General features: G+C 33.5%; 1 protein-coding gene across 4 annotated transcripts in view; it reads right to left on the bottom strand.

The window, feature by feature from the left end:
* The window catches only part of LOC145678667 (protogenin-like), a 162,890-nt gene that overhangs the window by 28,091 nt on the left and 118,552 nt on the right, over positions 1–16,247 (bottom strand). For all 4 annotated transcript variants that reach the window (XM_081749058.1, XM_081749055.1, XM_081749056.1 and 1 more), the window contains exons 12-16: positions 14,746–14,881; positions 10,404–10,701; positions 9,213–9,343; positions 5,737–5,924; positions 3,971–4,136 (exon numbers count right to left, since the gene is read on the bottom strand). In XM_081749058.1, the coding sequence (XP_081605184.1) occupies positions 3,971–4,136; positions 5,737–5,924; positions 9,213–9,343; positions 10,404–10,701; positions 14,746–14,881 (919 nt within the window). The remainder of the gene's footprint in view (positions 1–3,970; positions 4,137–5,736; positions 5,925–9,212; positions 9,344–10,403; positions 10,702–14,745; positions 14,882–16,247) is intronic.

The following is a 16,247-nucleotide window of genomic DNA, read 5'->3' as shown; positions in this document are numbered from 1 at the left end:
AGCTTCAATCTCAATGTATCAGTTTGCAATTCCAGTGCAACTAGCTCTTTTATCTTTATTTCTTGATTTTTCTTCTACATCTTCTAACATTTTTTAAAAAACTTATTTCTATCTTCAATGATAAGGAACTTGCTTCTGACAAAAACAAGACTACTTTCATATCAAAACTTTGATAACTTACAAAATGGAACAGATATTCACTACTATTCGAGAATTGAATTCTTGCATTTGAGAACAATCAAGGAATTTGTGCTCGGATTTATTCGATCATTTGCTTTAGCATTGTCCATGTGGCCTTAAACTAATGCAACCTAAGCATAATTTATGAATGTAGTATTCAAATAGAAGGTCAGCTTAGTAAGTGTAATTACCATCATCATGAAGTCTGTTTCCAACAAGAAATATTTAATTTAAATAATATACTTATGACAGATTTTGCCGGACCATCCAAGCTTGCCGTTCCACGCAAATGCACGTGTTGCATATATACAGTGGCGTATTTAGGAGGGCTTCCGGGCTTAAGCCCCCCCCCCCCGAAATCGTACTTACTATAGTAAAGTATATGAACTATCTTGCAGAATTTTCACATTTTCAGGCAAAGCCCCCCCCCCCGAAAGTTAGCAAAGCCCCTCCCGAAACAAAATCGTAAATACGCCACTGCATATATGGTAGAGCCGGCTCTGTATATCATATATATCTAGTCGACAAATTATTTATATATGACATTTAGAAAAATACTATTAGGCAAATTAGTATTAGTTTTTACCTTTAGACAAGTTATTGGAATTTTATACTGTTCGTGACATTATTTTCATACTTAGTAAAGGTCTGCTTTCACGAAAAAACAAAATTTCATTTCTACTTTTATTTCTTAGTTGATATTGATGAAAACTGCTGAAACCCGAATTGTTAATAGGTATGGTATTCATGTAAATTGTAAAATATTTGTAGCGTATCAGTATCTAGCGTTTAATTTATGTTGCATTTTACGGTGATTACACCTACATAGAAATATTTCATACTTAAATAGACGTAAGATGCATTACAAATGACTATTTGAAAAAAAAAACGAAATTTAGAAAAAAAACGAGAGGCAATGTTATTTTTCTAAAAAAAACGTACATTTCTGAAAAAATACGAACCGTTTTTTTTTCTATTTACAACACTAGTGTTTTGTCTTTCTACTGTGATATCTGGTGCATTCTTAGTGTTACGAGTATGTCATGTTCGAGAACAATCACTCAGAAAATACTATTCACTATTTGACAAGGTATTAGTTAATAATATTTTTCCTGCTGTGTTTCTCTAACACGTTTCTACAGACAGACACATTGGGTGTTTGCATCTCAAGTAATAATGTTCAAGGTTAGGGTTATTATGCAACAACTCGTACCAAAATTTCCCTTCAACAATCATCGACGAAGAAAATGTATGTATGTCAGCACTGTTAAGATTATTTACCTGAATTCCTAATATCTGGACGTTTGACGCTATGTTATTTAATTTTGTCTGAATTTCTTTATATGAAATGTCTTGTTTTATACAAATTACAATTCCCCCATAACCATCTATTCTCGCTTGTTGTATTACCTCGTAATTTTTTATTCTAATCATAAACTTAGGTTTGGAATAAGTCTCCTGTAACAGACTCAAATGTGGATTAAATAATTTAATATGATGATGTAGTGCTTAGCCCTTCCCATCGGCACTTTGCATATTCCATCGTATAATTCTTTTTACACAGATCCACTTTCATTAACTTATTTGACAGGACACTACGTTCTTGTTGGATTAAGTTATCTAGTATGTTGGAATTTGATTCAGTATTAAGAGCTAAAACTGTCGCATTTAATATTTGATTCTGGAGGCACTCGGTCGAAAAAAGTGTAAAAATTCTGAAAGAGGCCAGCAATTCTGAGTGAGGTTTCCCTCTTCACATTGGCAAATGGCGGTGTGGTATCTAACTTTTAGGTCCCAGGCCGCTTCCTTCCTTCCCAATCCTTATTTCCTTCCCTTCCCACGGATAGTGTGCTCGCCGAGGGACGTCATCCCTCATACGTGACAGGCTAAAAGACCATAAATGCCGGAAGCCCAGAAATCTAAATTATAAATCTGCCTAATATTTGATTCATTGCTCTTACTTTTTATTAGTAACTCCTTTTTCTTGACAATTCCTGTGTATTAATAATCATATTCTGGTTTCCCGCTGTCTGAGATAAAAGTATAATAATATCTATTACTATTCCCTGATGTATTCTCCAAATTTACCACCTCATCAATTTTGGTTTTCAAGCTTTTCATGTAAATCTATACTTATGTTTACCCCTAGAGACGCTTTTATTGCCATTTTTGTTTTTAAAATTATCTACTTTGGTCTAGTTAAGGAGTAATTACTCTCTTCTTAACTGAAAGTAATGACTGCAGAAATTAAAATATAATCTACTTTTTCTCCTTGTTATATCCTTGTTCTTCTGAGAAATCTAAAAATTAATAACATCTCATAAAATTGAGTTGTTATTGAAGACTGACTATTTAATATTTTTTTCTATTTTGCAAGACAATATTTTGGCGAATGAAATAAAAAGGAATGTACCTTAATACAGTAACAATAAGAGCCTTGTACTTCTAGATTTCCGCTAGACCTTTTCTTTCTTTCTTTCTTCAGATCTTCTCGGTCGGATGCAGTATAAAATTTAATGGTCCACGTAAATATTACATTCTTGAATCTAAGCTCGGAAAAATAGATTCCCAGATATGATTATCGTGTGACACACAATTTACAGGTAATAGCGTTTCGATGGTTTCATATCCATATTACTATATGATCTATCCATACGTTGTTATTATCGATATTATTCAGTTATCTTAATTGCTATACAGTAATGGAAAGTATTACTTGTTTCTTTGGAAACCTGACTGTCAACTGTTATCATTCCTATTAAGGATTTTGACTGAATGATAAAAGCTACACAAATTGAGTTAACTTCTTGTGATGCGAGATATTACTATTAATACACATTATAAATTATAGTGTTACTTCATCATTTATGGAAATGTTAATTACCACTGACCACCCTCGTTGCTATTTTGTTAGTGTACACGCATTCGGTAGGAGGCCTGGTTTCAATTCCCGGTGGGAACTCATATGATTCGGATTCCTCGTCTCATAAACCTTGGTGCTATTATAAAAGGGATGGTTAACTCCAATTCAGCCAATATGAGTACAACTTTTAAATGAAATGTTTGTATCTATTCTTTTTTAAATACAACTCAAACCCCATGATTCACAACTAGTTAATTGCATGATTTTGATTACTCACAAATTTCTTATACGCACTACTGAAAGAATTATACCTAGAATTCTTAGCTTGTAATATGTGTTGTATAAACATTCTCAAGTTACAACTGGGAACCAATACAATGAAACGCAGCCAATAAAATTTACTGGCTAATTTTCCTGACAAATCTAAGTAATTTATATAGAGAAGCAATAGCAATTTACATGCAGATCCAATTTCATTTCAGTTACATATAATGCAGGATGACCAGATTTAGAAAATGAAAAAACGGGATACTTCGCAAACTGGCATAATTTGAGAGTTACAGTCATTGTTATGTTTTATTCATACCAAGTCTCTAGCTTTTCATAATAATCACATTTACTTAGTTAAGCTTATTCCAATTTAATTTTTATATTACCTCTCAACATATAACAAGTACTACAATTAGGAGAATCAATTGTCTCTTGAATTCATTCATACGTCTCTTGTAGAAGGGTTGACCTTCCCTTCAAAATACTGTTGAAATCTATACAAGCAAATTATTATATACTATGTAACTACAAGCCACAACGTGACATTTTGCGTAAAACATCGGACAACCTTCTACAAAGGGAATCCCGTTAAAAATGAGACGTCTGTTCACCTTAATATAATATGTTATATATAATTATTATTACATTTAAACTTACCAACATTCCAGTCTTTTGGACTCTGAGGGATTTCTACAGAGTTCTCCGTTGGACCTTGCACAACAGGTATAGTTATGTCGACTACATCTGTAGGCAGACCAACTCCAGCTTCTGTTTCTGCACTTACCGACACATAGTATCTTGCATTTGGAGACAGCCCGGTTATCTGAAAAACATATAAAAGGTAGCTTCAATAAAGAACCGAACAATACAGTATTTTAACTTCTATATTCAATGTATATTTTTATAATGAGAAGTGTATTTCTAGGTCCTAATTATATATATATATATGAAAAAACGTTCTTCAACGTCCCACGAAAATAAGTCTAGCGCACTTCAAAATAGGAATATCGTAAACAGATATGCTGTCTGTATCAACTTGGTAACGTTCTAGAACTGCAAGTGATTTTGCTCTTAATTTAAAATCCACTGCTTTTTTAATATTGCATTATTTCCTGAAATATACGATACTTCTGAAGAATATCTATATCTATTGATATCCTTTGACCGGTTCATCTAAATTGACATGGTATTTTTAAAATTATCTGCATAAATACCACTGAAGGGCGCTATGTGTACTCCACGAATGACAATGAGTGGTGGTCGTGGTAACGGAAGATTTTGGAATTTTTACCTCTGAAGAGATCAATTCTAGTTAGGAATTTTACGAGCAGTTTCTTTCCGTTTTACACTTAGTTATCATCATTACGATCGAATAATTTCACACAACTTAATGTAAAACACGCACAACGCAAGTCACATGTGTCGCTTTCGGGTGGTTAATAAAAAGTAACTTTTTGCACCGTTTTTCATACATGACGCTCACTTTGTAACAACGAAGAATACATTATCCTCGTATTAACATTTTTCGGCCATAATAAATGTATACGAACTTTTCTTATGATTGTTGTTTAATTTGCTGCTGATATTTCTTTGTATCCCAGCAGAAAAGAACATTGAGAAACTACTTCGTTTTTAAATACACTGACATCCATATTTTCCACTTTCTGTCTGCAGAGTTTGCGTTTTCGTCAATAAGTGCACATATTTGATAATTTTCTCACTCACATAGTTTATAATTGTTGAATGTCTTGCTAGCACTGCGCAAAGTAATGCTTTTTTAAAGTACGTAGATTAATTCGGAGAAAAGATTAAAGTTCGTGTACTTCAGAAAATTCCTAAGCAGTGGATTTTTACTTTGTGTAAAGAACTAGCACCGAAATAAAATAATTGCACAAATCTAACAAATTCACAATGTTTTGAAGAACCTGAATAGAAGAACAGAATGGTTATTCCTTCAAATTAGCCATAACGTAGCAACAATATTGCCGAAAAATGCCGAATCGCTTAGGAGCGTTAATTCTTCTGTTACGAATTTTCCACACCACTTACCGTCCCTCCGATTCTATTACCAAATGAGACACGAAATAGGCATTTATATTATTCCATTCATTGCCATTGGATGAAGACCCCTCATACCATCCAACAATGGATTTATGAGCCCACTGAACTTTCATAACATCACCCTGTACGAACTATTCGTGGTTTCTGGAAAGCTTGAAAAGAATGGAAGAATACACATGGCCGCTCTCCAGTGCAGTTTCCTATAATGCAAATTACAATGTCAAACGATTGTTCATAATGATGGTGGTCCAATTGAATACCACTGCTGGTTCCCACATGGTATTTCTTGTTTACATATATTCGGAACAATTTCCTGTATACGTATCAGTTTTGAGATCTAATTAACTAACTTGTTTACTTACCTCACCAACATATCTATTTCCATTTACAGCCACTTTTCGCCACTGATTCCGAGGGCTATTTTTATCTTGCGTATATTGTAATAAATATTTCTTTATTACTCCATTGGTTTGCCGTGGCTCCTTCCATGAAACTTGCACGCTTGTTGTATTGATCGCTATCCAACTCACATCTTGTGGTTTACCTGGCACTAGGTGAGATAAAGCATAATGAGAGAAATAGAACTTTGAAAAATTACGAAATTCTGAGATTAGAATCAATAACTACACGTCTACATATATATATATGAACTTCACGGGTAAGATTAATTTTATAATTATTAGGGTTGGCTGGTTTAAACCAGCTGGTATATATATACCAGCTGGTTTAAACCAAAAAACGAAAAATGTTCGTAAATGTGTAACTATTCGTAAAATCTTGATGAACACACATTTGTGGGTTATCACGTGTCACTCTCGTATATTATTCGTATTATATTCAGACCTAAATTCCCCATTCATTACTCAAAGAGATTATACTACAAAAACAACTTATATATATATATATATATATATATATATATATATATATATATATATATATATATATATATATATATATATATATATATATGAATGTTTCTTTTGTGATTTTTTTTGTAGTTTGTTAATATTGTTATGCAATTGCAATAAAAAAATTCTAAATATTGTTTCGTTTTAATAATGTTTGCTATTGATAAAATACATCGAAATAGCGTACGTTTTTTGCGGGGGGGGGGGGGGGCGTCATATAAACCCCACTGAAATCAGAAGTATCTTTGGTATCTATTTATGTATAAATGAGTCAGAGCCAAAGTGGACTCAAATAATTCTTACCTTTATTCACTTTTCTTAATGATATGCAAATTAAGTTGCTGTATTTCTTTAACTTGGACTAATAAAAGTCGTAGTAAACTAACTTGGACTTAATTAGTTCTGTACTCTGCAGTATTTTGAAATTGTCCATATGTAATTCTGTATAATGTTTTCACTTGTGCAACTGTTTATCTTTTTGTCCTCAAATACTCTTAACAATTAGGCAATTAAGTTAAAAGTATGTAAAGATCAGTACAACATATCAGGAGTCCTTCGTGAGTGAGTCGGCAGACGTATCGCATTTGTGGCCAATTAGTTCCGGTTTCGAGTTCAAATGGAGGACAATTTCTCTCCGATGTAAGTCGAGAAACTGTTTGAACTCAACTATGTGACCCCTTCCAGCATAACCCGGTTGCATAATAACACCAAGGTGAAACAAACTTATTTCTGTCCATATGTGACATAAATACATAGAGAAAATTATTTAAACCAAAAAAACCTGGTTTAAACTTTAAAAAAAGCAGGTTTAAACAACAACAACAAAAAAAAAAACTTTCTTTTGTTTGTTTGTTTTTTCAATAAAAACCATGGTTTTTGCCAACCCTGAAACGTATGGAATGGACAGAGTTTTGATTAACGTATGCTGCATTATTCCGAGCTATCTCTAAACATTATAAATTTTAAATACTCTTTAAATATTCCATCGATACGGAGAAAAGTATTTCCTCATTTACATTCTCACGTAAAAGGCTAATAGTCACCGCAAGAAACAAACCACATCACTAGGAAGTATTTTCGAAGAACATCATCTTCAGCCTAGGCACTCTTCGAAAAGGATTTAAACCATAGAAAAGAAATTACGGATAAGTAGAAATGCTTAAAAAGAATTTTAACAATATGCGAAGCAAAGATCTTGTCACTAGAAACATACACATGTTAATAGTAATTCACTTGTCACTGTTCACTGTTGTTTACTGTTCTTTTTTTTTTTTTTTTTTCATTACCTTCGAGACGGCGGAAATATGTAGTAAAAACACTGCTCCAAATGGCATTTATGTGACTATTAGCCTTTTACTTACGTTATTTCTAATTATTATCACCGCTCGCAATACAATGATAGTAAGTTCTTTCTAGTAGTTTTTTTTATTTATTTATTTATACTCATAAACATTTCTGATAAAATATTTAATAGTAAAGTAACTGGAATGATGGTATCTTGGAAAAGTAGGGAAAAGCAAAAACTAAAGAAAGAAAAAAAAAAAAAACTGAAAAGCATCCAGACGGGTGCCATGTTGGAATGTGCGGACACGTGATACGTGTCACCAGGTAGTATGTTGTTTAACATTCTATGCTCTTTCTCTGTTCTTTAATTTTTCTTCTTTTCTTCCTACTTTGTCCTCATCTATCAAATGATGCGAAAGTGGTCACAATGTATTTCTTAGTGTACATAGTGTTGTGATTATGTTCTCACTATTTTCTGGTAATATAAACAGGTACTTATCAAAATAATGGACACGCCTTAACGAAATGCAATATACCTTATTAATACGGTTACACCATTTTTAGGCTGTATACAGTCTCCATTTCTCGCAGAATTGACGCATATTACCTCGCGAATATTCATATAGCGCAAAACTCTGTTGCAACACCGATCAAGAAGGAAATTGCACAGGACCAGTTGCTTCTGACCATACATAATTCAATTATTTTTTAATCGAGGATTGAACAGAATAGGGGAGGCGTTTCAACCTGATGCTTTTTAACCATGCCCGAACAGGTTTGGCTATGTGTATTGGCGCAGTGACATCATTACACTTCTCTAATTATCGGCGATTAATGATTTATGTTCTCGACACCACCTTCTTCGCGCTACTGGATGATTGTGATAAATCAAGACTTCGAAATAAATTCCTAACGGTCTCATTCATTAGAATTTGTTGCAGAAGGACAATCAATCAATGCAAGCTTCTATCTAGTGATGCAGCAATTCCTTCTGTAAATGACATGTGTCAGATCACACTTTATCATCTCTGGCAATTAGAATTCTTCTCCACGATAAAGCCCCTTTACACAACTGAACCATTGCTAAAGTAGATTTTGACCAAAGGACAGGTAACTTGTTTGCCAGATCTGGCTACAGCAGACTACTTCCTATTCCTTAAGTTGAAACTGCAACCCAAGTGGAATATGTTTGAGAACCCGGAGGCCATCATGAGGACTGTGACGGTTGAACTACTGACATCCAAGAAGATAATTTCTTCAACAACTTCAAGTAGCTGTATCAACGAATGAGGCTATGTATCGAGAAAGATAACTACTTGAAATGTTGAAGAAATATTACCTTCCTGCAGGAACAGTGCGGAAACTTTATTTCCCCACTGCATACATAATTTACTGACTTTAAAGCTGTATTTCTGTGACACGGTAAGTACAACCAAAGTAACAGGAACTATCAGAAAATACACAGAACTACTAAGCAAATTGTGTATCATCTCAAAGAACTTAAAACTGACACTTCCTGTTCTTCTAACACCTTACAAATAAAGAACCAATTTATTATTATTATTATTATTATTATTATTATTATTATTATTATTATTATTATTATTATTTTCAAATGATTAACACCAATGTAAAATACTTACGATCTTCCATTGTTCTGCACTCTACTTTTTGACTGTACGGTCCGAAGTGACTATTCTGCGTATGAGACCTAACACTAAATTCATATAAGGTGTAAGGCTTTAAATCGTTCACTTCCACCTCTTGGCTTGTACTGAAAATATAAATAAAATAACTTTTAGAAACTGAGTATTAATTTACACATAATAAGTTAAATCTGCCATATTTAACGCATCATCACAATTCGATTCTCAAATTAGCTTCTAGTATTCTCTCATGAACTACTCATCTTGTTATCCTTTCCATAAAAATTCTCAAATGCACTTTATTGCTCACTTACATGCAGTAGTATATTATGTCTTCACAGAGTACTGAAGTTCTTTTTCTTCTTTTAATACTGTAAAGCGACAACAGGAGCTCAAAAAAAGGCTTCTGATCGTGAAGTCTTCGACTTCGAAATTTCAACGTATTTATTTACACTTTTCAAGAGGCCTACATAGCTAAAACAGAATAAAATTAAATATGTACATATCTGTTTCGATGTGTGTACACACGTCTTAGAGGCAACATCGTTCAATGTAGCAAGATCAAATTTTAAACTTACGGTCTCTTCGAGGGTCCCCACGGAAAAGTGGTTCGAACTTACCCCACCGCCAAAAATAAGTTGTTTACTGAAGTTATCGCTATTTGGAATATTCCCGATTCTGTTTATATTTCATCTATCAACCTCTCATTAATTATATATACAAGTTGTGCTACTTATCTTGATACACCCTTGTGTCTTTACTCCATTCCCAATCCTCCGAAACAATAAGTTATGACAATTTAAATTTGATTTGAGTTTAGCGTTTCTTTTAGCAGTAAGGCTGTATAAGACACGGGCCTACAGCTTAACATGGGGTCCGAACTACATGAGCTCCCTTCGGGAATCGAATCCGCGTCGCCCACGCCAAATGCGCGTACGCTAACCACATAGCGACAAGAGATCTCAAGTTATGACAAATCGCTACCCGAACAGTTTCCTGCTTCATCTCACTTATGGATTGATCAACAAGACACAGATGGTCATGGAAATGTAAAAAGTGAGCATGAGAATATTATAGAGGATTACAATGTAAATGGTAGATCTAATTGCATTTTCTTAGCTCTTTTAAACTGTTGATGTATCCCGCAACCAACTAACAATATAACTGTGATTAACTTTTTTTTCTTACCTTCTGATGTAACTCATGGCTGACGCATTTATTGGTAATGTATTCCGTACTTGATGGTAACACACAGTGTAGTAGCTTACGTTGCCGGATATTTGAGGTGGTACCCAAGACAAATAAATAGTCGATGAGCTTAAGGGTCTAGCCTCTAAATTGGTAGGCGGTTCCACCAATCCTGATACATCGCCATCATCTGACTCCCCGCTGTCTTCTGGAAGGGTATGGATTGACTTCTGACTTACACCACCATCTCCGTCTTGATTGTAAGCTTGTACTAGAACTTCATACCATGTCTGAGGTACTATATTAAAAAAAAAAAGAAGTATATATATAAAAGCTACATTATGTGTAAGTCTGAAATGATTTCTATACTGCAATAAACAGGGAAAATACAGTAATTAGCAGCGTATATTAAATAGGAATTAAATAAATAAATAAATAAATAAACAAAAATATTACTGCAACAAAGAGTTTGGTTTGTTACAAATACGAATTCTACCAACAACACATAGAAAAACCGTTACAAGGAAAGTCTCAACAGCACCTAATTTCATTGTTGAATGTGGGAATAAACTTGAAAACAGTCAACAACAGTGAGCAGCAATTTTTATTATTATTTTAGCTTTCGTTCGAAGCATTTTAATGGCAAAAGATTGACGGTAAAAAATTTTAAAAAATAATGATTTTTTCCATTATTCTTTAACTTATTCCTTGTCATCTTTTCCACAAGTAGTTTGAAGGATCGAAAAAAACTGGGATAAGATCTTCCTATTAATATAAACCCGTTGTGTGTTTTAACAGTACTCGTGGTTCGCTTTTATGACGATAATACTTCAGGTATCTAGAACTTGATGCAAAGAATCATGCACTGATGTTTCTCAGAGATACTAAAGTCAATATCAGAATATTTCATCTTGTAACTGTTGAACTGAAATATCTTAGGAACATATACTTAATTGTAGATCTTATCTCTTATCGTCTACTGTCCAAAGTAGTATGCTACACGTTATCAATCTTATCGGAATCACTATTTATAATGTAGTCAAAAACTTAACATCTTATGTGATCTCCCTTTATTAATATTTTTCTTATCTATAACTATCTTATACTATTACACTATATTTTCATCTAGAATTCTTAAATTCTCAAACTTCTGATCTTTGATCCCTCATGACAACAGAACTTAAACGAATTTAAGATATTATCTTGAGTTCCACAAACTACCTCTTATCAGCCACTCCTGAATCGGTATGTACACAAATCCGTAACATTTCCTACCAACACTCTCTCATTTTTACTTCTCCCTAAAAGCCTGACCACTGTTCACATTTGTTTTCATTTTTCTTATTTATGCCATCTGTTACTACACTCATTATGTTCTTCCTAGGACTCTCCTGAATGATCTTCGCATACTGGAACTCTTCAAACCAATCTTCCGGATTATCACATACATTTGTGTTCTCCATAACAGCAATAAGGGAATGAGAACTTTCTTTTGCTTACGTAGCACACTTTCCACAACCTTGAATTTCTTCTTAGCTCTCAGTTTATTTTCTCCTAATTTCTTTCCCTCTTCTATCATCTTGCTTATTGTTCAATATAATTGAAAATAATGGGTTTTGTACATTCATTTGCCTGTGAGAAGCGTGTGAGTTAACTGATTGACCTTAGTTACCTTGGAGACCTTAAACCAGATTCCTGTTTCACTTGCTTATCCTCAAAGAGAAGAGAAACTTCAAGGTTTTTGATTGAAATTTTCCATCTTGGATTCAGTCTTTTAACAAAACAGCTCTAGCGAACTGTTCTTTGAAAATGCATCGAAAACATAGTTTAGACTTCGATAGAAAAACCCGTCTTTGTGAACATGCCGACATCGTTTACATAACTTGGACACCAGAAATATTTTATATCGTTGTTGGCGAGTAAATGTTTGTACGTCTAACCTTGGTATCTGTATGCTTGTATACCTGCTGTCTTTTTAACAAGGTAATTTCTTGCTTTAACAAAATAATTTGATCTCTTTGCTCGAGTTCCGCTGATATCCACATTCTCAAATTGACGTTTGCCAATTTCTGTATTTTTTCCACTTAACCGACAGTATAGATTTGATTGACGGCTGCGCCATTGTTGGATTGAAATGTCTTAAGAACATATACACAATTGTGGACTTTATTTATTTATCATATACTATCCAAAAGAGTATGTTTCACGTCATCAATCTTATCGCAGGGCTCATAGTGGTCTGGTCTCTTGTAAATAGTTGAAAAGAGACCAAAAGCACACGAAAAAGTGACCATAAAGTGACCAAAATCTCATCATACCCCTTTTTTCATTTGTCAATTTCTCCATCACCTCTCTCTTCGTTGTTTTGTTTCATCTTTTCTTCTTTACTTCTCTTTGAGCTTCCTCCTTTCTTAGGTTTTCCAAGTATGCTTTGTAGTTACGGTAAGCAGACTTAGCAGATGTAAGAAGCTCTCAGTAAGTGGAACCAGTTCTTGCCTATTTCCGACAAGACGAACACAATGAACCACACAAACACACACACACAACGTTGAGCGGAGCGTTAACTAGTACGAGAGAAAACTAAAAGACTATTATGTTAGAAGAAAGAATAGACATATTTAAATAGAAGGGTTCTCAACCCCATCTTGAGAGCTAAAGCATCCACCAACCATCCACTGTGCTTTAGAAAGAATAAAAGCTGAAGTGAGAATAAAACTGACTGTTTTACATGTGGCAGCAAGTACTGAAGTTTTCAGAAGAGTAATAAGTAAAAAGTTTCTGTCTTTTTCCATTTATTTTTATATTTTTCTTAGAAAACTGCCAATTCAAAACATAAATCACACGAAAAAGTTACTTTACCTCCCAAAAAAGTAATTTTTAGTGACCAACTTGAAAAAAAAAGTAACTTTTATTAAAAAAAAAAAAAAAAAAAAAAGTGACTCGCTATGAGCCGTTATCGGGATCACTATCTATAATGTAGTAAAAAAAAACTTACAATCTTACGTGATCTCCTTTTATTAATTAACTTTTTTTTTTTTTACCTATAATTATCTTACAGAATTACAATCATAGTTTCATTTACAATTCTTACAATTCTCAATCTTCTGATCTTTGATTCATCATGATATCAAAACTTAATATCTTAAATTTCATACAAGATTTGTTTATCTTAAGTTCCACAGACACTCCTGAACCAGCATGTGTACAATTCTGTAACATTTCTTACAAATTGTAATAAAAGTAGGAAAAACTGTAACGTTAGTGCTACTACTGACTTCACGATTTTCAGTCAATTTGAATCTCTTTTCCAACCTGCGAAGGTTTCATCACTTAAAAGTACGTCTATGATATTTCTGTCAAAAATTCATTCAATCTAGTCGTTTTAACATATTGGTGCGAATCATTCTTTACAACTCACCTTACTGGTAACTTTATCTCTCTTATCGTCGCTTGAAAATGAAAAAAATGACCCGACATAGGGTTCGCCCTTACTATTTGGAATGCCTATATGAACGAAGATGAAACTCCGCCTGCTTAGCAATGAAATTACTAAAGAATATCACACATTTATATCAAGATTTTAAAACGCGCTACCACTACCATTGGCATTTTACATGTTCTCTATAGATATACACAAAAATCTCAGGGTAGGCTTATGAACACCGAAGTAATAATTACAATAATATCTTAAGTTTTTTAGTCTTCCCATAACATTGTTACAAGCTGCTCATCAATGGAGAGAAACCCCAGGAAACTTGAGATGCCATCGCCCATATGCTGTCTCTCATCACGGTTTGGAAGACAGTGCTCTGTGAGGTTCAACTTCATTTCAAGATATGCCAAAGTTTAAAAGGAAACGGTTTTGGAAACTGCGATCAGGCAACTATCTTATATCCTGTTCAGAAAGCACAAGTAAAGCATCCAACAAGATTTTGCACAAATCCACAACGGCCGGTTCCAACTGATCGTGCCAGACTTCACAGCAATTCAACAAGTTGTGGTCTATACTTGGCAACAGGTTTGTAGGAAGAAAGAGGGCAGTAACGTGAGCCTTCCATTCCTTGGTTAGGCAGCAGCAGGCCTCTGAGACTTAATTTTAGGTGAAGGTAAAAGGTAAAAATTAAAGTGGTTGTACTTGATTCATAATTATTGTGTGTCAATCACACAACGAAGGTAAAAAGCCTGATTAAATCAGTGTTACTAATTTTATTAAAAATTAGTACAACTATATAACGAAATTTATGGTAAGCATAAGTGAAAACCACGACAGATTTTAGCTTTTGTTGTACTCTGTTTCGAAATACTTTACAAAGCTTGTTCACGTGTCACTGTGTTCACTTACCTAATTCAACAAGTAGATGTTCACACTGAGTTGCAGGCAACATAATAGGGCCTTCTTGTTTACTGTTCTGCTTTCTATAATAAATCTTGAAGCCCGTGGGTTTGTACTTATTTTCAGGTGGCAATGTCCACGTAACCTTTAATTAGAAATAAACATAATTTTAAACTAACGTGAAGTAAAAATAATATTAATTAGAACAGCCAATATTATAAATTTACTAGTATTACTTCACTAATTCTGTCGAAGAACACTTTAATGTCGGAGAAAAGAAAATTACATAGAAGACATATGATTTCATTTTTAAATATTTCCCGAGTTCACAATGACAGTTAGGTACACTCATGTCCAAAATGATATCTATAACTGTCTTCTTGTAACAATATAATATGTTAATGATTTTGCAGGGTACTTTTAATACTGATACTATGTGTATACTCGGGAAATGTATATTTGTGGTAAATTTTATAGCAACAGAATTATAACTACGAAAATTAGAATGAGTAAAACAAAATGTTGATAAATGGACAAGAAAGTATTATTTTCGTTCTGTTGTTCTTCTTTACTGCTCTTTTGACATGAAATTTGCCACACACATGTCTTTGGTGATTATACACATACTAACATTATAAGAAATATCGGGCGAATTCGTTAGCAAATTATATTCCTACAACATATTTATAGACATGCGACAATAATTTTGGACATGAGTGTACATATGTTTATTGTTACAGACTTAAATTTTCTACCTGTTATTTATACTCTTAGTATTCTAGGGCTACAGAACGAGAAACATAAAGAAGCATGACAGGTCTTGTATATTTTCTCGAATTACAATAGCGTGTAGCGGGATTGAAGGAAAAATTTCTAATGGTAATATGCAAGAAGATCCAACTACACTACTATTACTACAAAATTCTTTTGCTATTTGATAATTATATCGCTGATACTTTTGTTTCTTTTGTTTTTCGTGAATGGATGACAAACATAATTAATCAGATTAAGTAATTCTGAGACTTTATTGTAACAAAGAGAAGAAATTGCTGCTTTCATACCTCGTTCGATATGCGTAAATCTAAAATGATAGGTTTTGCAATTGTCCCTCATATCATACATTATTTTTATTTTCTTTAACCCTAAACTACGCAAGGTGTGCCTGTGAGACTCAATGGGGTATATTTTCCCTTACATACTGAAAATATTTAAGTCAAGGAAAATGATACTTCATGTATTCTTCGAGGCACTGGTTTTACACATCATATAAGCCTTTCAAGTTTGTCGCGCGGTTTATGTGACGTAAAATTTGAATAGAATATTTAGGTCCTCAATTGACGCAAGGTGAGCCTCAGAGGCACAAAAAATGATTCTATTATTATGTGTTATTTCATTCCTGTATGGAGTACATTTGCAATGTGTTTGATATCAGTTTATGAAGATGAAATAAGTCCTGAGATAAGTACTACATACATTAACTTACAATATTGTAAATAGACGTCACATGTATC

The sequence above is a fragment of the Thermobia domestica genome, chromosome 2 (genome assembly GCF_964235325.1).
Source record: "Thermobia domestica chromosome 2, izTheDome1.hap1.1, whole genome shotgun sequence".
Lineage (NCBI taxonomy): Eukaryota > Metazoa > Arthropoda > Insecta > Zygentoma > Lepismatidae > Thermobia > Thermobia domestica.
This window is presented reverse-complemented; position numbering and strand designations above follow the sequence as displayed.